Raw genomic sequence first — 22,925 nt, 5'->3', positions numbered from 1 at the left:
GGTAGCTCGGCATACCACAAGAAGGCTTCCTGCTCAACCGTCGTACCCGACAAATCTGTGGACAACAGACATGTCTCTCGTTAGATAGCGTCGTTCCTGTCACTTTTAGAAAGGTGTCTCGCACCTAACAGGCACGCACCCTACAACGACGGCTCCGCGCGTGCCACCTTAGCCTTGCCTGTAACGGCTGTGGCAGACTGACAGTGGCGGTTATACCTGCTTTGTCAGAAGCAGAGGGCCTGAAGCAACGGAATTCAGTTATAAGGGGCTTATTCTCAAGGAACAAGGTATCTTCGAATCACTTGTGCAATTTTCACTCTTAGCCTTCTTTTTCCCTTTCCTTATTACACAAAATACTGACTTAATCATTAGAATGTTCACGCCGGGTAAATCCCCGAGAGTTCTTCTTCTTCCCTCTCGTCCCAGGTACTTCTAAGGAGCCACGCAAGTGCCAATTAAGAGTGATTGGATCAGATTATCTAATGCTATGTTTGATTTGAAAGAAAAAGTAGGAAAAAGAAAAGAAAGAGAGGAAAACCTTTCCCTACCTTTCATTTTCTTTCCTTAACATTTCCATCAAACGAAACATGGCTAAGAGTTCGGTATAAACCCATACAACTAAATAAAAAAACGCGAAGTCGTTTGAAATCCAATCCGAGGACAAAAAATCTCGGGCTGAGTTGGTCCGGTCGGTGCGGCCTCGGATTGACGCCGTCAATCCGATGGTGTCCTTCGTGTCTTACTGCCGTTATGACGCCGTCGTCGACTCGCTATCACTATTGGTCCCCGTTAGCAGAGCCAAGGGTGCCTTGCTCTGATGCTTCATGATTCCATTAGATTGTTACAGAGGGTAAAAGGAAAGGTCGAAGCGTCGACCTAAATAAAGCCGTGAAGCATCTGATTTATATCTGATCAGAGAGACCCACCACACCAAAACCAAAACTATCCAGACACTCAATCCTTTCCCCCCAAAAATTTGCTACCGTCTCTTCTCAGCGACCTCGTTGAAGGCATAGCGGAAACCTCCTCAGCTCAGAAAAATCGAAGGGTCGAGCAGATCATCAATGGCAGAAGACTTTGAAGAAGAGAAAAAGGAAGAGGAGGAGCAAAAGGGCTCCTCCGACACCTGGGCTTTGCTAAGGCGATTGATGAGCAAGAGAAGAACATGGGTTTGTCTGTTCGTGTTAGTCTATGCTCTTCTGCTGTCTTCCTCATGGAGCCTCCTTCGGTCCATTCTTTCCTGGTACAACTCCAACTCCGACGGTGCTGCTGGTGCTGGGTGGCCGGCCCTTTACGCCTCGGTCCTCTTCGGAGCTGTGTTTGGCCTGCTTTCTATGGTGGCAGCCCTGGCCGTTGCCCTGCCCGCCATGGTTCTCACATGGATTACTGTGCTGGTGCTCCTTACTTTCTGCGGCAAGCCCCAGCGATCTCTGGTGCTGGAAGGGAGGAAGATCACGACAGATATTACAGGGTTTGCCATCAAGATTGTGATTAGGGAAGGGAATATCGTGGCCGCCTTCTGTGCGTTTCTTGGGTACTTGGTGCTTGTGAGGAGGATAGGCGAAGACGATTGATTCTGTCGATTCCACGGTTTTTCATTTTTCTTTCTTTTCTTAGTAATTTCTTTTAATTTTTCCTTTCTTTCTTTCCCTCCTTCACTTCAAAATTCAAATAGGGTTAGTTAATGGCAGCTGATCTTGTGGTCTATCTTCTGTTTTTCTGGTAATACACGACTAATATGAAATCCAGAAAATTTTGGGCATCATCGATTTGATCGGGGGATTGTATAATGTGCATGTGTGAGTTGAATTTTCCAGAAGTAGGGCTCATCGCTTATTGACTTTGGTCTGTTCTGTGCTTAGGTTCTTTAGGACAGGAGTAGGTAGAGCCCCAACAACCAACCTGACAAAATTTATGATTGATTGGTGCTTGGGTATGATTTGTTTGTTGAAGAGATAAGAGTTTTCTCTCTGCAAAGAGAAAGCGTAAATCTGCTTAACAAACAAAGAATATGTCCCTGAAAAACCTTCCCGCCCCACTTCCCCTTCTCTTTCCCGGCGTATCTGTGAAAAAACTTTCAATTGCATAAGGGAGAAGAAACACAAGACGTAGATGGATTATGTGCATAACGCATAGCTTTAGATAACGAAAATCAGAAACGTGACTAATATTCTTAGTTTTTCTTTTTGGTTTAGTTTCAATCACTGTTTTGACTTTTTTTTTTCTGGAAAATTTAGTCCATTTCCATTGTATATTTATTATAATTTCTAATATTTAAGCATATGCTCTCCTTTATAGTTCTAAGACTACCTGCATCTCTTTAAAACCCCTTCAAAAACTGTTTAAAAAGAAGAATGAAAAGTAAAACAGAGTCGTGTATGATTCAACCAGAGATTCCTGTTGATCACTTCATAGATGGAGAGAGATAGAGAAGGATCCGTTGAAATACTTAAGATTCCCCTCATCGTCTTGGTCAAAGACCCAAAGTCGCTATCCTCGTTGTGAGATCTTCCATCACCGAATTCTTCATAGTCGTCGACGGATTGGCTGTTGCTTATCACGAGTCGGCCACGAGCCAACCCACGAAACTGGCCTGTGCAAAGGGTAAAAGATGATGAGGAATAAGATTTATCAGAGCTGCCATGGTTTTCGGCAAATGAAAGAATAGTGATGAGGCTCCATCACGAGAGATTCTGTTGGGCGCATATGTGAATTTTAATAGGAGAGTTCAAGATTTAAGGTTTAAGGTCTGAATCAGATTACAGAGAGGTGTTCAACTATGATAACAACACGTGGCAAATGAAAAGCAATGGAAGCGTGGAATTTTGTCATATCTATCCCAGCTGCAAACCTGGATAGAGTCGAGGACTTGCGCATCCTGGTAACCGAGTCCTGACTCATCAGGCCCAGTAACAATACATTCCGGGATTGAAACCCTTTTCAACATTTTGGTCGAGGTCGTTACAAGTAATTACATCACAGCATTGGCTTTCCATAAGATTGTTCCAAGGGCTGGAATTCGTTGACAGCAATTATTCAAACAGCAACCTCACATTGTTAGGGAAAATTCTCACTGACAAAATAAAGAGTTTCAAACCTTTGCTTCTTTTAGAGACCCCGACTTTTTTTTGAATAGAAATCGATTTATTAATATTCATTTTTTATTAATATTTAGATGATTAATAAAGAAAATTAGATGACACGTTAAAAAAATTCAGATACTGAATTATTGCGTTTTAAAATTCAGAGACAAAAATGACACTAGACCCAAAATACAAGATGCTAATCGGAAAATTTCCCTTATTTTTAAGAGTCCCTGAAAAATATGAGACATACACCGTGAGGCAAGGTGCATAAATTTTGCCTCAAGACTTCAGCATTGCAACATTTTGAAGCTTACTATAATGCCTCAACTTTCATTTAGCCTTTTAAAACCTTGACTCTACGTATATATATTTGGATTTCATAGCCATGCTTTCCATGTATTCTACCTGCATATCCTAATACACCTCTTAAAATTATCTTTACCATAATTTTGATGTTTTGAAATTTCAAACCTTGAAAAAAAAGGGATATTAAAAATTTGACAAGCACAGAAATATAAGGTTAGAGAGGATAAGGGATTGTAATCCTTGTTTTACAAAGAGTACAACCTTGACTAGTTGATATACCTTTTGCGGCAATTTCATATCCACAAACCGCTAATTGGGACAAAACTCAAAAGGAACTCTGTTGCTTTCTTTTGTTTTAAGCCTCGTTTCTATTTTCTATGCTATCAGTGAATCATTTTCCATCACAAACATCCAAAGCAACAATATGAATATAAAAAGAAAATAAAATAAGAACTACATACATCAGCAAGGTATCCATTCAGTGCCTTAAGAGAACACTATCCACCAAGGCACAAACTAACATCCATTCTTCGGGTGCTAGTTTTTGGAAGGCTAACTTGGGCATGACGACCTCGGTGCCTACGCTGGTCTGGCAATGGTAGGGGACTCGCTAGACTAATTCTTTGCTTGAAACAAACTCCTCTTGCTAACCTTACCCTGGATGCGACCACCTCAATGCCTTGCCAACTATGTGAATGGTGTGAATCTCAATTTGAGTTAAGAATAATAAAAAATTCAGCTGCAACAGCCAATGTTGTGTGATGAAGGAAGATTTGACCCGACCTCGTAGTTACGCAACACGTGGCAAAGGCAACAGTTCGGCACATAAAACCATTCAAGCATTTAGATGACAAAGACATTCATTGGGAACCTAGAAACAATCATTAAAAAATTAAGGAAAATTCATTTTATGTCACTTATAAAACAATCAAATGCTAATCTATGTGTGTACTTTTAAGGAATTAAGCCAGGGAAGAAACACAGTAAAATATCAGTTGAAATTTTCTTGAAGAATACAAAAACAATAAAAGTATGTACTTAATGCCTACACTTGCAGCATTATATAACTGCTTAGACTCACCATTACTTTTATGCACAGGTATGAAGTCTACAACTAGTAACAACAGAAAACTGGGGAGGCTAAGTTACCCTTACAATCACTCACCGCTAACTACAGGTACCTTTTCATAAGAGGCAGGTTTTCTATATCTTGATGGAAGGACGCAACGACCACCAAACTGCTGCTGCAAGTAAATGAGAAGAGCAAACAGCAAACCACCACAAGGGATAATGACATCCCAGGCAGTGGAGTAAAAATCTGCACCAGGATTAGCATAGATGTACGATACACCAAAGTAGGGTACATATCTGTGGGCCCTATAAAGATCATATGCATGTGGTAACAGACGGACAGCAGTAGTTCCAACATAAAATGATGGTGCAAGAGCCTTTTCTCTTGAGTTCCAGAATAAATTGAGCAGGATCTGAGGGAGTAGAAAACCATCTAGGACCAAACCAGCATAAGACCTCAGGTCTCCCAAGAGAGAATGCCGTTGATAATCAGCAACAAAGCGTGCATGGGATACTGGAGCCTCATAAATAGTCTTCCACCACTGCACAAACCAAGCAATCAGCCCCCCAACCACATATAATGGTAGTGACACAAAAAGAGCCCTCTTCTCAGCAACCCACAATTCCTTTGTGCTTCCATCAACCAATCTTGAGGACCATGTCAGTTGGAGAAGACGGAATTGCATTAGGAAAGCTACCATTGTAACTACCCTTACTATCACTTCATTCACTTCAAGCCATCCACCACTTCCTAGCAGTACATTTTGCCGGTTGCGGTTTGCCAAGAATAAGGCCTCAAAGTTTAGTACTAGAGGGATCATGTGGCCCAGGGTAAGAACCACAAGCATCACAAGGGAGATAAGTGGAAGCACATCAGGGTTCCTTTTCACATAAAGCAACTGTAATCCCACAAATACACATGCAAAAGTATTAGATATCAAAACCATGCTGATCTCCAGATCCATCCTCCAGATGGATTCCCCTGCTTCTTTTGTAGCAATGGAGGTTGAAGACAACTCTAAAGGTTTGAAGAAAAGAGGGTCCGATGATCTCCTTGTGCTTTTGATGGTTCCCTTTATGTAACCTCCACTCTTAGCATTTAATGAAGGGAATTGGACATTGATGAGAAGTTCACAGTCCAAGGAAGCATCTTTTGTTAATTTCTGATGGTTTGAGCCCAGATACCGGCAGCCCACCATACATAGGCTTCCAGTCTTTGTATCATAGACCCCTTCAGCCGAAATTTCTATAGCATCAGTTGAAGGACTCCCATCCAATTTGAAATCAGATGGTGGTGTGAAGCTTATAACATAGCTGACATTCAGTAGGCTGCCTTGACTAGTTTTATTGACTGCAACTGCAGAGTTTGCTTGTGTTGACAAAGGAACAGAATAGCTGTCATAAAACCGATCACCAATATAGAGTGGGGTTGAATAACCCCATGCCAATTTTCTTTGGGTATTTTTCACAGACATGTCAAATCTCATGTCATACGAATGTCCACCAGGATACTGCTTTCCTTTGCTCTTAACATCTTTGTTCTTTGTACACATGTTCCTTGCACTTTCAGTTTTTGTGTATTCATATCTCATACCTGCAATCCCCACTATTCTGTTCTCAAAACTCTTAAACATAATCCTATTAAAATAAGCCGAACTATTCATGGTTCCATTATGCCAAAGTTGTCCTAGGACATGACTCCTGTTTCTAATTGACAAGATTGCATTGAATCTCAAGGTCAACCTAATTGAGCAATCCCCAACAGAAGCATCAGCCAGAGAACTGTTAAGATTCAAGATCCGACAGGCCACAATGCACAGTTGATTATTCTCTGCATTCCATGTTCCTTCAGCAACCAAAGTGGTGTTGGGATCTAAAAGATGGTTATACCCGTAATAGCTAGTATTAGAAAACACTAATAATAATCGCAACCTTTGCTCATCTGAACACTGGGCCGTGTTGAAGGACATAAAGCCAGGCAAAAACCCAACACTCCTAGGAAGGGGACTACAATTCTTACCAGGATCACAATCACTTCCATACTCCAATTTAACCACATTAGCAAGCCTATGGAGCTTCTTGCAAACACTTCTACCCCGCTGTATACCAAGGGATGAATTCTCCTGATCACCATCCGCACTTGGACACACAATTCCACTTTCTTTTGAAGTAAATGAATACTCGTAGTTCTTCTCAGCGAAGGCCAGCATGGAAATTGGTTCGAAATAATTCAAGCTACCGATCGAATCCAAGCTCTCTACGGTTCCACTAACCAGACTACTTACAATGGTCGAATTCTTGGGATAGTTAAGCTTAAAAACAGCCGAAAGATCGAGTAAGTTACCTTCTTTCGAGTAACCAGAACCAGATCCGACCATACAAAGTTTCCCAGTAGTCTCTGACCAAAAGCCCCGAAGAGAGAAACGCACACCACCTCTCCGGATAGGAAAACGAGGGGGACGAGGCCGAAGCCGTGCATAGAGCTTTCTACCATGAGTTTCGTTCCCCAGAAAAGCGTACATGTTTACAGCTCGGAAGGTCAAACTCCCGTCGATCTTGTAGACACCTTCGGTATCGGTTGCATACGTAAGCCCGCTGTGAAAGGAGAGAGCTTTCGGGAAATTAAAAGGGGAGGATGGATTTTGCCCTAGAATTTTATCGCCACCGGTGTAGAATCCGTTCCTCAACTCGAGAACTCCGGCGGTGGAGATTCGCTGAGGACCATTGGCGGTGGGTTGGGGTACGATCGAATCACAGTGATCGCTGTAAGAGAGTCGAGAAGCCGAAGAAGAAATGGAGGCTGCACAGGCGATATTGAAGAGGAACAACAAGATATGAATCCATAGCAGTTGATTCCTCTGTAAAGAGATCAATGAGAAACCCAGAACCCTAGCCCCAAATTTCTTCAATGAATGGTAAGACCAAGCAAACTCAGTCGCCATTCGTCTGCCTCTAACGTCTAAAGCACTGCATTCAATCATCCATCAATTTATAGGTAGGTCTCTCTCTCTCTCTTCTGTGTGGAATCTCTGATTGAAATATGGAGAGACTAATTAACTTTCAGGTCATTGGCGGCCGATGGAGATGTTCCTAATACACGGTTGGGATGTGCGGGACGCGGCTTTGTGGAGCGTCATCTGTGTGGCGCAGATGAACATCAATGATCCACGGAAAATTAAATGATTCCTTCTATGGAGCCCACGATAACAAAATATTAATTCCTTATGTAGAAGATTCCTTTTACGTAGAATCGTATAGGCGTATCAGGGTAGTACAATAGGACTGGATTTATTGAAAACATAAGCCTTTGTTAGATAATTTTGTAATATTAGAGAAGAGTGGGGTCTGATGTGACGCGGCAGTGCAGAGGACGCCGTCAACTGAAGACCTGGAATTAGTTTTTTCCCATCAAACAGAAAAATACAAAGAAAACAATAAAGAGAGGAAAACAGAAAAAGGCAGGCTTACGAATTTCCCATTTCAGCCTTGGCTTTTTTGTTTTATATGAGTGGAAATGGTTGAGACTTGAAGGTGTTCATTCAATTCAGCGAAGTGCAGTCTGTGGAGAATGCCGACATGATTCAGCTTTGCCATTTCGTAGTGCTTTTTTTTTTTTTTTAATATTATAGTGCGTACTGCGTAGTTACTAGTTAGGGTGCAAATGTATCGGATCATGGTCCGGTCTGATCCGAATCCAATCATGCTTTCTGTATCGGATTTTTAGCTCGGACAATATCATCCAATTGAAAATTGAATCGAATTCTGATCACTCTTTATCCGATGTAATCCGAACTATATATTATATTGTATTTTTGTATTTTTTTTATAAAAATATATCTATATATTAATATATATGATGAAAATAGTTGGAAAAATATTTGTATTTTTATTTTTTTATATAAATTAATATATTTTTATTAAAATTCTTCAGAAATGAAATCGGATCAGATCGAATCTCGGATTTATATTACTGGATCAGATTCAAATATACCTCAATTTAAATCTAATCTAATCCGTTTGCATCCTATGCCTAGTGGGGAATTTGCTGGGTTGGGGGCTGCAAACATATCTGAGATTGAATCAAATATAAGCATATCTAAATTTGATTTATTTACATTCGAATTTGAATCAGATCATATTTAACGGATTTGAATCAAATTTGAATTAGAATCAGATATTAAATAGTATAAATAAATTAGACTAAAAATGACCAAAATATTATATATTATTATTCTTCGTAAACAAATGAATTAAAAAAATACTTGTATAAAACTTGAACATATAACAATTTAGTGAAAATACAACATCAAGACCAACTTCAATGATAAGTATAATACAATAGGATTGAATTGTATCGGATGGGAGAGAGATAGATCCAGTTCAATTATAAACGGATCGAATTCAGATCACCCCTAAATAGCATCAAATTCAAATTCATAATCGGATAATCGGATACCATTTGCAGCCCTAGGATTGGCCACGTGATACGGTGATAGATGAGTAATCTTTTTTAATTCCCGGTCTGGCTGAAGATTTGTGCTCTTGGTTGGACCAAAGTAAATGATAATTCCTCTACAAATAGCTTTTTTAAATGCAAAAAGAATTGTATAAATTGGATTTAAATTCATCGTCAACTAGATTGATGCGTGTCAACCGGAACTTGCCTGCTGCTCGGTATGAAAAATGCCTCTGAGAAGAGCGGTTTGAGGTAAAAGATAATTTGTGCCCTTGGAGAGTTTTTTTGGACCTATGAGCTATCTATGTTGATGCTTGCTATATTCATATGGGTTGAACCAGCTGCCGGTCCAATAATGGGTCGAACCAGCTGCCGGTCCAATAATGTGAACCACCATCTGTTTAAAAATGAGTGTTTACAGAAATGGCCATGTCAGAAATCTGTGATGCATCAGTATGTTCCTAGATCCCATGCATTTTTTGCTAATGTGCGTCAGAAATTTTAAGCAAGCAATAAGATGGAATTAGATAAAAAAAAAGTGCTGCATTTATAAATTAATCCAGAATAATTGCATGTTTGCAACATCCCACAAATTCTAATATGTATGTAGTAACCAGAAAGACGCTGCGACTTCTGCCATATCTACACGTATTTACAAGTTAATTATAATTATATGCTCAGAATATTTGCCAACAACCTATTCCATCAAAAACTGGGACATCCAAGTAAATGCCCTTTCATGCAAACTGACCTCAGTTCCATTTGCCCAAACTAGACCCTAGCTTTAAATATGCAATCCCCAACTTAGTGTTGGATTAGGGGCATTAGGCAGTGCCAACGTTAGTGCTGTACTCTGTCCCACCAAACTTGGTATTTTGTTGTGTCCCTCCTTGCTATTGTCTATCGAAGGAAGGAACTGCTCACAGTTCTTGCTTCCATTTCTGGAGAACGCCGGAACAAGCAACTTGACAATATCAGCCACATTTTTCCTAAAATTCATTGAGCAGCTCTTGTCACCCTGGTCAACGTCCTGTATTCCTCCTCCAACAAGACACCCTACTTGAGCACCATGCATATATGCTTTACAAGCCACCAGAATATAAAGTGCATTTTTGCGGAAATGCCCTTTCACAAAGTCCTCAAAATGCTGCAGAAAGAGTCCAGTGGTTCAGATTATAGTCTAGTCCGAGAAACACAAATGGAAAAGGAAGAGTCAAATACACATCACAGTCCCAAAAGCTCAAATGCAAATGCGAGTGTCACAATTTAAAATCCGCATGGTCCACTGTCTGTCCATCCAATACACAAATGGATGTTACTAAGATCTCATATCTGTGATGTAACACAGCACAAATTTTCATCACCAGGTTGATGACTAATGGCCGACACAGAGGTGAGCTTTTAGTCCAGGTAGGGGGCAATCTGATATTAAAAGGTCAAGTGCTACGGTTCTATAGCTCGAGTTCAATAACAAATAGGGAATGCAACTTGAAGCAAGTTTGAATTGCATTGGGCTGAGGCCAGTATCAGCTTAATCTTAAGTGTTTGATCTTCCTTGATCATGTTAATATTCTTCTATTCAAGTATTTAAGGTTAAGGGCTCAATATGCTGATAATATCAATTTAATTTGTTTGTAGTAATCCAAGATTGCATTGTTAATAACAATTAAATAAACATGATACATTATATAACACAGGGACATGCATATACAGTCCAAGATTGTCTGCCCAGGTTGCCTAGGGCGCCAACCTTACCCTAAACTCATGTCAAAGGGAGAATTATGCTCATATTCTGTCTTCATAGACCAGGCTTCCTTGTCGTGGAGCAAAAAACAGGATTACTGAGCATAGTTAGTGCAATGGTCATACCTTTGGTGGATTTCTTAGCGAGTATAACATTGTCCTGCATGAAAGGATAAATGCATTCTCACTATACTCAAGGGACATCTGTTCGGCATATGGCTGCCCAGCTGTAGATGCAAATCCAGGCTCATTGAAGTAGGGTTTCGCATTAAGAACCAAAGCTTGGATAGATACCAGAACTTGTAGTGCAGTTGATTTCTTCGGGTCCCATCTCTCATTCTTGCTCCCATGCCAAGTGTTCAGAAGGCTGAGGCAGACTTTACCGCAATTGTACAAGTTTGGGTTCAATCGAAGCCCTCCAGAATGGTAGTACACCTCCTGACAGCAACAAAAAACAGATCCAGTTTCCCTTTACTTTTTTTTGTAAGAGATATCATAGTGATCATTTTTTCGTCAAAAACATACCGGTGGAATACTAGGATATCTGGAAGGAAAGAAAACATCAAAGAAGAAGAGACCATCATGATATGGAGTTCCTGCAGCTCCCACAATGACAGCCCTCAAGAGATCCATCCTCGCTTCATATACTCTTACAAATATTGCATCTGTCAAAATTAATACAAAATAAAAAACAGATAAGTTCCTGCTGCCATTTGGGAGTGCTTATCGGAAAAATAAGTGCTTATAGGAATGGCACTTAGGAGTGTTTGGTGAAAAAATGCTTCTTTCAAATGGGGGTCATATAGGTATATCAAAAATTTCATGACAGGTCGAGCCAGAAACACAAAAAAAGGAGCTTGAAAAAAAGGCAAAATTTTGGCTTATTTAAAACGGGCTTATTTCCTGAAAAAACACTTATTTAGGCTTATTTCCAGAACACATAAGTGCTTAAAAATAAGCATTTCCAAACAGGAGCTAAACCAAGTAGGAAGAAGCAATTGAAAATTTAATGAGATCCGTCCTAGATTCTATCTTGTCTTTACTTGAGTAGGGAGAAACAATTTGAGTTTTACTCTGTTGGATGGTAGATCGGTGGCTTAAATTCTGGTCTTTTGTAAAACCTTGGCAAGGTTGAACCATAAAGAAGAAAATAATTGGTGAGGTCCCTCTATATGGCCTTGCTAAAGGGATTGCTGAACTCAGAGTCTGGCCACATTTTGGTGTAGCTAGGTTCCTCATAAGATCAAGGCCCATACGTGATTGGTTTCCTAGATGAAGGTCCTTCCATTTGTCTTCATAGTGAGTAAAATCTGCGCATGGTGGAGGTGTCAGGTGTCATTTGATCAGTTGGTGGAGTTCTGACTCTTGATCTTCCACTGTGCTATTGTTCCTTATGCTATTTTCTAGAGCAACTCTTTTTTTCTTTTCTTGTTTTTTTTTTTTTTCTTAGGGGGGCGGGGGAAGGGGGGTTAAAGAAAGCAGATCACAAAGGGTGGTGCAAAGTAAAGAATATGTGTAATGACAGAATAAGGAGAAAAGATATTGTATAGTTGTTTGGTAATTTGGTAAAATGGGTGGTCATATCCATATGAAGGATAAAAGCCATTAAGTAATAAGGAGAAAAAAACCCCTTACCCATACACAGACAAGTTATAGATAAGCAATGCCCAACATAGCCTATATAAATTCTTTTAATACAAGAACTTGTTTACTGAATTTTCTTCCACTTACCAGGTAAACCAGCCTCCAGGATCTTCCATTCTTCCTGAATTTTCTTTGTCCAAGCACTTGTTAGCTGTCATAAAAAGAAAGTACAGAATATGTTACCCTTGATCAAAAGTTTTGTGTGGGAAGTGATAAAAGGGTTTTAGGGTGATAAGGCTCCAGATCTGGATGGGTTCACAATGCTGTTTTACAAGAAGTGTTGGGAAAATGTGAAGATGAACGTGTTGAATGTGTTAAGTGAATTTCATGAAAGGGATTCTCTAGAAAGAAGCCTAAATCAAACATTCATCACCTTAGTTCCGAAAAAGAAAGGGGCAGTGAAGCTGGCAGATTTTAGACCAATTAACCTAATTAGTAGCTTGTACAAGATATTAGCTTAAGTGCAAAGGTGATGTCAAATCTGATTGCAGAATCTCAAGGAGCTTTTATAGGGGGCAGGATGCTAGTGGATGGGGTCCTCATTGCAAATGAGGTAATAGATTCAAGGAGAAAAAGTGGAAGAGCAGGTCTGTTATGCAAAGTGGATATGGAGAAGGTATATGACCATGTAAACTGGAATTTTCTTGACTATATGCTGAAGAGGTTTAATTTTGGAACGTTTAGAAGTGAATGGTAGCTCTTGTGGAATGTTTAGAAGTTCTAGGGGTCTGAGACAAGGGGACCCTCTCTCCCCTCTTCTGTTCATTTGTGTGACAGAAGCCCTGTACAGGATGGTAGAAAGAGAACAATTGGGAGGAATGCTGGAAGGTTTTAAAGTAGGCAGTGGGGAGGTGGAGATAGCTCTTCTTCAATTTGCAGATGGCACATTATTTTTCTGTGACGCTTCTTGGGAACAAATCTGGAATGTGAAGGCAATATTAAGATGGTTTGAGGTGGTATCAGGCTTGCATGTCAACATCTTGAAGAGTGAATTAATGGCTATGGAGGAAGTGTTAAACATGGAAGAATGGGCAGATGACTGGGGATGTAAAGTCGGAAAGCTTCCTTCTCGATACTTGGGCATGCCTCTGGGAGAAAGTTGTAAATCCAAATCTATTTGGGAACCTATCTTGGAGAATTGGAAGAAAATGCCACTTCGTGAATTGGAAGAAAATCTGTTGTTCAAAGAGAGGTAAACACAGCTCTTCTTGGTAAACTGGTGTGAAGAAGGTCCCTTAAAGAATGCTTTTCAGGACCTGTTTGAAATCACCACAAACAAAAATGCAACTGTTGCTGAATGTTTGGAAAGGCAGAATGGCCATTGCTCTTGGAACCCTCAGTTCAGGAGAAATTTAAATGATTGGGAGGTGGCATCTCTAATCAGATTGCTCCAGCTTCAGTATGACTCGAACATATCTGGAATAGGGGAAGATAAAAGTGTGTGGAGCTTTGAGAAATCAGGTGTGTTCTCTGTAAACTCGTTTTTTAAAGAGTTACAAAGGAGGAAGCTATCTCCTTCCCAAGTCAAAGAATATGGGTTAGAACTGTGCCTTCAAAGATAGCCTTTTTTTTTTGTTGGTCAGCAGTGCTGGATAAGATTCTAACCAAAGACAATTTTGTCAAAAGAGGGTTAGAAGTGGTGGACATGGCAAGTCCCCTATGTATTGGGAACGTGGAATCATCAAGTCATCTGCTGTTACACTGCAATTTTACTCACTGGATGTGGTTAAGAGTAGTGGAATTATTTGGTGCTAAGGCTATGTTTCCCAGCAGATGTTAGGAGACTCATAGAGGCTTGGTGGCTGAGTGGTCTGAGTAAAGCTGGAAAAGTGGCTTGGAGCATTATTCCTGCAACTGTTCTGTGTGTGGAGTGAAAGAAATAACAGATTATTTGAAGGAATTATAAACTCAAAAGATGTTCCGAGGAAAATTCTGGGGATGATCCACTCATAGCTGACTATACACCTGTTGTTTAAAGGCAGACATCCAAGTGCTTTTTTTTAGTTAAATTTTTTGTTTGTAAGGAGTAGTTTTTTGTTTGAGGGATTGAGGCTGTACTGAGCTGTTTTGTTTTTTTTGTATATCCGCTGTTCATTTCTCTTCGTACCGAGGTTTCTATAGTTGATTTTTAATGAAATCACTTTACTTTACAGTTCCCAAAAAGAATATGTTATCCTTATACCAGGAATGATTTAAAGACAGAACAAGAAGAAGTTTGTTTCTCAAACTAGAATACCTTCTCTGTTGTTGAGCCTTTATTGACATAGTGATGGTCTGAATAATTTTCAACAGTATCAAATCGTTTGAATAGTCTATACTTCTTCAGAACTTCATCTTCCTCCACTTCCACTTTCTTGCTAGAACTTGAGATTCCAGGGACTATTTTAGTAGTAGCTTCCTTCTTTTTAGCTTCTAAATGGTCATCCAACCAGGGGATTAATGCTTCTACCCCAGGAGGGATGTCCATGGCATCGAATTGAGCTTGCAAAGTCAAACTATCATCATAATCTACCAAGTCATCATCATAATAATCTGTTAAATCAGTCTCGAAATCATCTATATTGACTGGATTCTGTGATTGTGGCCCAAAGTTGCTTGTAGGATATGGAGGAACTTCATTCATCAATCCAAGATCTGTTGCAGTCGCTGGGTACACAATATCATTGGCCAAAGCATCCTGGAAAGTTCAACATAGTTATATGGCAATTTGTGTGAGGATTACTGGAAGGAAAATGGTGGCTAGTGAAGCTATTTGTGGGGAGTAGTGATCATATACCATGATTTGTTTCCAGTTGTCATATCCATCTTTAATTGCCTTTCCCTTCCCCTTGTTACTCATGTCAATTGTCTCTTTGAAGGTCAAAAGTTCAGATGGTTCATCCTCATCAATTTCAATTATATCATGGGGAACAACCTAGAAACAGAGATCATCACAACCTTGTTCCTGATTATACTTATGATGCATCATCAAAGAAAAATAGCTTCAGAACCTAAAGAAAATTTAGGAGACATGGCACAGATTGTATTAGCAGTAAAGACTGAACTGGTTCTGTTCAACATAAAGATAATCTTAGGGGTATTATGGAACTTCTGGGTAGATGAATAATCATAATCCTAGAAACAGCTATAATTTAACATACCAAATTAAACAGCATTTATCAACTTCTGTAGGATAAGTTAAATTTTAAATTTTTATCAACTTGTGTAGGATGTGTTAAATTTCAAAATTTTAACAACACAAAATCCAAAGAAGAAGAAGAAGAAGAGAGAGAAGGCCCCTGATCAACCCTAGAGACTAGAACAACTAAATTCAGACACCTGAACAACACCAAGAATAACATCCATGTAAACCAGAATTACAGATTTGAACTCTGTTCCTGCAAAGCTCCAACAACAGCACCTCTTTTCAGTGATCTCTTTCAGACAAAAGGCTAGAATCCCCGCAATTCTGAGAAACTGTAACCACATTCTATAGTAGAGAACTACAAAAAGCAACAATTTCACAGGAAAAAAGGCAGATAAGCTTATTTGTTTTAATACTCCATAGCAATACAGAATATATGAATAAATTGCTAAACAAGTTCTATCGAGAAACTGTCACCTATCTCCATGAACATGGCTTACATCAAATGTTGAACACCCCACACAAATTTGTAGACATTGGAAGCCTAAAAACTTGAAGTACGAACTTCTATGCAATTTTGTAACAATCATAGAAAGATCAATAACCTGAAAAAATTGAAGATGAGCAATTGATAGCCCAGTGATATCATAGTACAATACCCAATGTTCCCAAGGAATTAAATCACTGGAGAACATAATTCCTGATCAAAAGCATGTGGATCTATTGTAAGTACATTAAAATTAAATCTGGACTCTTTCAATGTTAAACCAATATGCAAGGAAAATATTGGCATAACTGCATAGATTTTCCACCTCTACCTCCACTTGTCCCACACTCCCCAATTAACTCTACCATTTGAATCCAAGAATAACTCTATTATGCATGCATCACATCATTTCTAATTCTTCACAAGTTATCATCACAGCCTTTTCAAATAACTAGATTGTGCTTCCAAGTTCCAACTACCATTAGTTTCCAATTCCACAAGACAATATAATCCCCGACTAAATGCACCTCCAAAACTTCCTCCAGAACAATACAAGCATACACTTGTGTAACAAAAACATCTAATAGCAATTATCTGCAGACACTTTCCTTTCTTTTGTTTTGATCAAAACAGTAATTTGTATTCATGAAAAAACTCCCTCCTACCTGAAAGTATGAGTAGGAAGGAAAAGTATAACTCAATCCTAGACAGCTACAAACATTTAGAAACAGAAAATTTTACACATCCAATCGCGGTCTAGGTGTTCCCCATAGGAAATTATCCCTCATTACCTGTGTTCTAGCCTGAGCATCAGCCAACAAAATTGCAGACCATGGTACCCACTTGAATGAGCTGCTCAATTGTTTGCCCAATGCTTGAGCCTATCTTACTAGTGCTCTGTAACTCCAAGGAGAATCCCCATCAGCTTGCATCCATTCTATAACTGTTTAAAAGTACCCTCCACTACTAAATCCTTCCACCCTAACATGGAGATAAGGTTAGTCCTTAAAAGGCTAGATTTCTGCTTTTAAAGAATGCCATGCCCAAATGGTCCAGAATAACTGAGACAAATGTTGCTGTTACTTTCTCTAACAAACACATTCAATTCCAGATTCCCCTTGGTTGCCTAGGCTGCATTCATCAAATTTGAGTTTTAGCCTTCTGGTCTCAGGTGCTGTCCATTCCACTGGTCTCTGTTGAGTGTTGACTTCTAGATTGATGCCCTGCCACAACCTGCCATCCTCTCACTAGCTCATCCATAGTAACACCTTTGAATTCTTCACATGCCAAAGGCCAGTGCCCAATTCTTATCTTAATAAGATCTATCAAGGCACTTCCCCCACAAACCCCATTTGCTGCCCTTGTGCACTGCTATAGAATGAGGGGGACCAGCTGCAAACGCACAAAGCAATACAGCCAAGAAAAACAAATTAACCAACTAGAGAATGCTCCTCTAAACCCTGCACTTACAAGGGGTCTGGATCTGCTAGAAACAGAAGGCTAGGCAAATTGCAGCCAAACAGCACCCTTTTTATGCCATGCGTCCTTGACACATGGGACACTTTAGCACTCATGCCAAAGTAACGGATGGCCATTAAGCACTTCCCTCTCATATTCTCTCTCTTCTCACTCTCCTTTTTTTTTTAAAAATTGGGTCCCATTTTGTATATTTAGTTGAACCAACGCAATAATCACATGGATTTAAATATTTAAGTAGGTCGAAATGGGTTGGTTAGGTTGGGTTCCAACCCAACCTGGTCAAAATGGTTTATTAATGGAAATGGGTAGTAGGGGTGTCGATGGCTGGGTTTGGGTTGGCCCCATCCAAATCAAAATCAATTTGAACAGGGTCCAATAAGACATATTGAATTGGACCTGTCTAGACTTAATGGTCCAAAGTATTTATTGGATTAGATTGGACCTGGTCCATCTGTAATGGATTTATAGTGGACTGGGTAGGGTTGAACCAATATCCAGGTTTGGGTTGGACCCAATCTGAATTAAAACCAATTTGAACAGGTTGGACGGTCCAATAAGACATTGAGTTGGACCAGTCCAGTCCAAACTATTCATCAGATTAGATTGGGCCTGGTCCATCTGTAATGAACTCATATGGCACTAGATCAAATTGGACAAATATCCAGTCCATTGTTAACCCTGGTGGGTGGTTGGTGCCTTGGTGGATGGGTTGATCTGAAATCCACATCCAACCCAATCCATCCATTTACCACCCCTAGTCTCCCCAATTGCAAGCTAATTCTCTGACCTGCATTGACATTATGCTGTTTGCTAATAGTGTCTTGAGACGAGTAGACGACTCCAGTGTCACTACATAGGGGGTTTTGGGACCATTGCGTTTTTTGCAGTTTTTGAGAAACATTTTTTCATGGTGCTATTTGGTTCCATTGCTGTTTCCTGAGGAAACGGCACCATATAGAAGCCATATCAAAAAATGCTTTGTGGAAAGAAAAAGCACCAAAATTGCATTTTTTAAAATGGGCAATGTTTTGAGAAAATTGCAAAACGTTTTCTTACTGTTTTTTGAGAAAACAGCCAACTAAACGGCATATGCCAATATGTTTTTTGCCTTTTTCTCAAAATCTGGTGTGGCACCATTTGCTCAAGAAAATGACGATGGTCCCAAACACCACCACAGTTATGAGTAAATCAGATACCTTGTTGTTGTTGTTGTTATTAAATTTACATTGCATATATTTTGTTTTGGTCCTACTTATTTAAAATCCCCATCAGCATCATCTATGAAAAATCCACTTAGATAGGCCCAAATTCCCAAGATTATAACCACCAAAGTTCAATTTGATGCATCCCTAATGATAGAGACCAACAAGGGGAAGGGTGAGATGTATTTAATTACCAATGTTTTTGCCATTTGAGATCAATCTCTAATTATGTCATCTGTCATGATGTAATCAAATTTCTTTAAAGTTTCTACTCAATGTGGTACCCTTAGTATAATTAACATTTGCAAATGACCACTTTATTGCTTTTAACTTTCTCTTTAAAAATTCTGCTATTTCTCTCTTCCCATAAACTAGCTGCCCTGGCACATCACAGCAAGATCATCCTTCACTTCATAGTGAGGGTGAAGAGAGTTGAACTAAATAACCCTTGCATAGAATCCAGAGGAGTCTACCGAACATCAAACAAGGAAAAAAGATATCATATTCTCATATATTAGTAGCATAAGCATAAGAAGTTCAAACATCAAAATATCAATACGGCAAAAGTTGGGTATCGGTGCGTATTGATACACCGTTTTTTTATTTTTTTTTTACTTTTATATTTTAAAAGAATTATAAGGATGGGATCAATCATCCTAAAGGTTTAAGCCTTTTAAAATATGCATGTATCGGTGTATCCATGAGTATTTGTGCACACTGATACAGATATGGCTTGCTTCATATATGGCATATCATATCCATATTTTGATTCTTGAAGTTATCAAGTGAAATATAGCTTCAAAATTTGCCACAAAAAAGAAACAAATGTTTGGTGAGAGACACCAATAAGGCCCCCTCTCTTGGAGGTTATCAAGAGTGTTAACTTTGCATACATTTTTATTGACCCAAAATGGGCTACATACTCATACCAAATTACCATTTTATGAAAAGAATATAGTTGTTTGCCCCTATTAAGATATTTATATATCCATACTCCCAGTCTCCCACCTAGGCAATGAGCCTCCAACATGCATAGGTGATGGGCCTCCAAAATGTCTAGGCAACACATTAACTACATTGAGTAATAATAACCTGAGATGACTGACAGGATTTGGTCCAGTGTTTTAAAAGCACAAGGCACAAAAAAGGCACAAGAGCCAATTTGTGCCTGAGGCGCAAGGCGAGGGGCACCTTTTTAAGAAAGGTGCAAAACTACAAAAAAAAAACCTAAAAAATAAAAAAAAAGCCAGAAAATTCAAAAAAAAAAAAGCAAAAGATTCAAAAATATTAAACATAATGTTAATAAAAAATATAAACATAAATTAAAAAAAAATGTTTTAAAAAACCAATTATCTAAAATTAAAATACATAAATATAACATGTAAAGCGTATTCAAATGAAAATTTAAAAATAAATGGAAACATATAAAGCATTTTCAAGCATGTAAAACCCAACAATTAGACTCAAAAAAGGAAAAAAGCACAAAATTTTAAAAGGCGCACGCCTGGGCTGAGGCGTAAGGTGCATCAGGCGCACACCTAGGCACACTAGGCGTGCGCTTTTTGAAAGGGATGTGCCTAGGACCTGGGTGAGGCGCATACCCCAAAATGCGCCTCGCCTGTGCGCTTAGGCGCGCCTTTTAAATCACTGATTTGGTCTAAGCAAAGTAGGCAAAAGAATCAAATTTCTTGGCACTATCTACTACCAAAGTCATCCTACTGAAAGCCATTTCTTGGCACATTAGCATAAAATTGGCAACACTTTGAATCAAACCTGTATTTTCATGCTTCTCAGCCCAAGATTTTATCCATCACGTTAAGGAATGGCCCTTTTAAAGTTTGACTCTATTCGACAAAATACACTTTCTCCCTAGGGGCCATTGCTTGATGCCATGGCAAAACCTTGGACTGAAATGTGAGAGAACAAAGATTCCAAGTCTAAAATAGCCATTTTGTGCAAAAGAAGAGATAAAAAACAGGTCCGTATCCAGTCTATCCCTCCAATCCTGGATGGCTAGGACCATCATTGGGTAATGGCCTTTTTTCCTAAAGAGTAAAAGAAGCAACTTAGAAAAACTCCCATGAACACTAACATCTGTAGAAAGAAAAGACAAAACTGGAACACTAAAACCGCCTCCCAGTTCAGATCCCTTTTTAATCCATTGTCAACTCATTAAAACCAAAAGCTTACTCCCTCATGACCATATACATGCACACACAAAAAAAGCAAGAAGCCTCTAAGAATCTTTTTCCAAAACCAAATAGCAGTGTAGCACCCAAATTAGAACTAGATACCCACCCACCAGACTGTCATACCAAAGGCAACAGCATCCACCAAAACACCTAAAGGAAGCCAATCAATCAAATTAGGCTCTTCTCAACCAAAAGTCAGCCCTATGTAAAACTAACCTGGTTATCCAATAGAAATGGGCTCCTTTAAAAGTGAATTGCAAAAACTGATCCATGCAATAAAATCATCACAGAAGAGAACCACTACGCCATGCCATCCAATAGACCCCAAAACATAGCATCCCCAACAATCTACAGATCTCCATCAGTATGAAATATAACTTATCATGCATGCAGACAAACTCAAATACTCAATAAAATAACATCTTCAGTTTCTTGTGTTAGCTCTGTGACACTAAAAACATAAGAGCACTTCTTCAATAACCAATAAAATTACTGTTGTGGAATACTATTCAAAGAACAATATCATTTTAACTGGACTATTTTTCTTAGTGCATTCTCTATTTGTTAGTTGAAATTCAAAATGCATTCATGCTTCATGATTCCAAGGTTCCAACAAAACTTGGTGAAAGAATCATTTTTTAGGTGTAATAACGAGATGACTTATGGTGAAAGCACCATTGTTTTAGATTTCATGAAGAACTGCTTAAACTTGCACATCTCATCTTGAGCGATGGACAAGATAAGTTGGACTAAAATTACAGTAAGTATATTCACAAGAATCTAGGAACAGCTGCAATAGTTGACAAAATTAGTCAAATTAATTCCAGTATGTAGGAGTGTAATTTAAAAAGGCCATTGCCTAATGATAAACCCAGGCTCCTAGCTATCTGGGCTCTTTGGAGGCTGCAACAAGATTTCAAACAGTTGGTGTGGCTGGAATTGTTAATGAGCATTTAACAGTAAGCAACTACTTGGAGCTAATGAACATATTCTGTTGAAATATGGTTAAAATCAGGGAAACGGGAAAAAAGCATAATAACATGCATTTAAGTTATCGAATAGTCCTCCTGTGCGAATTTAAAGAACGAGGCAGTTTTAGCATGAGATACAATACATCACAATAACCCATTATAATGGGATTTGAAAATCAAATCTTAATCTATCTTATCATACAACCAATATGGTAGGCTCTTAATAGTCTAGATTGTGACACTCTACTCATGAAAGCAATATCCCCATTCCCGAAACGTAATTAACAGAGGAACAAGAACTAAGTCTATCGACAAGTAATACCAACATTACTAATAACAGCACAAATCAGCGAAAACAAATATTCGTATCTGAGTTGAGGTATCCATAACAGCCAAATTTAAGCCCTTTCGACAGAAAGAAAGGCACCCTATAGATAAAAAAAATTCCTTACTTCCTGATCAATATCTATTATATAATATTTAAAATGAAGGAAGCCACCAGAACCATCAGAACCCATGAAAATAATCACAGAACACTCAATTGTCTCTAAAATCAAAATCGATCACTCTTTTTTTCCATATGACAACCAGGAATAAGAAACTCAGTATAACAATAAGAGCGACCAGACAAGAGAATAAACAGACAAAGAAAGGGAGATTTCTCAACCGATTAATCAAGAAAATATCACCTTGTTATGTTTGAGCTTTTGAGCAGCCGGCGGCGTGATATCGATGACGTCGGGATCATAAAGTGAAGAACTACCGCCCGACATTACTCTGAGCCTGCAATCAAATTATCGCCAAACAAACCAAAAATCGGAACAGTACGGGAAGACTTCCAACGCAAGATTCACAAGTCCAGAAAGAATAAAGGAAAGAAAAAAAGGTCCGGTACTTGGATTTTCTAATGACGTGTCTGGCCAAGGGCGCCTGCTCCATTAACGATCGCCTCCTCTTGTCTTGCACTTCTCCCTCTCCGTATGCTCCTCCTTCCCAGTCTCTCCTACTTCCACTCTGATTCTCCTTTTCTTGCCTTTTCAGTTAACTAAAATGAATAAAAACGAAGAAAGAGAGGGAACGAGGACTCTCTGTTGCCCTTCTAAAAATTCTTCTCTCCTTTCTCTCTCTCCTCCGATTCGCGCCTTTTAATAAGTAGACTTACTC

General features: G+C 39.1%; 3 protein-coding genes across 5 annotated transcripts; 1 reads left to right on the top strand and 2 right to left on the bottom strand.

Annotated features, from left to right (window-relative positions):
• Nucleotides 1-918: 918 nt before the first annotated feature.
• LOC148875889 (pyrroline-5-carboxylate reductase) lies at nucleotides 919-1,765 on the top strand. The gene has a single exon (XM_088965651.1). The coding sequence runs from the start codon at nucleotides 1,065-1,067 to the stop codon at nucleotides 1,572-1,574; it is 510 nt and encodes a 169-aa protein (XP_088821777.1). The 5' UTR covers nucleotides 919-1,064; the 3' UTR covers nucleotides 1,575-1,765.
• Nucleotides 1,766-2,319: 554 nt separating this feature from the next.
• Nucleotides 2,320-7,478, bottom strand: LOC148875888 (DUF2921 family protein, putative (DUF2921)). 3 transcript variants are annotated; one of them, XM_088965649.1, is made up of 2 exons: nucleotides 4,574-7,478; nucleotides 2,320-2,593 (listed from the first exon to the last, which is right to left on the bottom strand). In XM_088965649.1, the coding sequence occupies exons 1-2, from the start codon at nucleotides 7,442-7,444 to the stop codon at nucleotides 2,558-2,560; spliced, it is 2,907 nt and encodes a 968-aa protein (XP_088821775.1). In that variant the 5' UTR covers nucleotides 7,445-7,478; the 3' UTR covers nucleotides 2,320-2,557. The 3 variants fall into 3 exon arrangements, with proteins under 3 accessions (XP_088821775.1, XP_088821776.1, XP_088821774.1); XM_088965650.1 differs by lacking the exon at nucleotides 2,320-2,593 and adding an exon at nucleotides 3,706-4,263 and having other exon boundaries at nucleotides 4,558-7,478; XM_088965648.1 differs by lacking the exon at nucleotides 2,320-2,593 and adding an exon at nucleotides 3,706-4,263.
• A 1,964-nt stretch (nucleotides 7,479-9,442) lies between these two features.
• Nucleotides 9,443-22,925, bottom strand: LOC148875887 (putative ubiquitin-conjugating enzyme E2 38). Its single transcript, XM_088965644.1, has 8 exons — nucleotides 22,657-22,925; nucleotides 22,451-22,544; nucleotides 15,083-15,220; nucleotides 14,543-14,983; nucleotides 12,394-12,457; nucleotides 11,188-11,327; nucleotides 10,789-11,100; nucleotides 9,443-10,066 (listed from the first exon to the last, which is right to left on the bottom strand). The coding sequence occupies exons 1-8, from the start codon at nucleotides 22,698-22,700 to the stop codon at nucleotides 9,704-9,706; spliced, it is 1,596 nt and encodes a 531-aa protein (XP_088821770.1). The 5' UTR covers nucleotides 22,701-22,925; the 3' UTR covers nucleotides 9,443-9,703.

This window comes from Nelumbo lutea, chromosome 1 (assembly GCF_056320005.1).
Source record: "Nelumbo lutea isolate HS-2025 chromosome 1, American lotus-T2T, whole genome shotgun sequence".
In the NCBI taxonomy this organism is placed as follows: domain Eukaryota; kingdom Viridiplantae; phylum Streptophyta; class Magnoliopsida; order Proteales; family Nelumbonaceae; genus Nelumbo; species Nelumbo lutea.
This window is presented reverse-complemented; position numbering and strand designations above follow the sequence as displayed.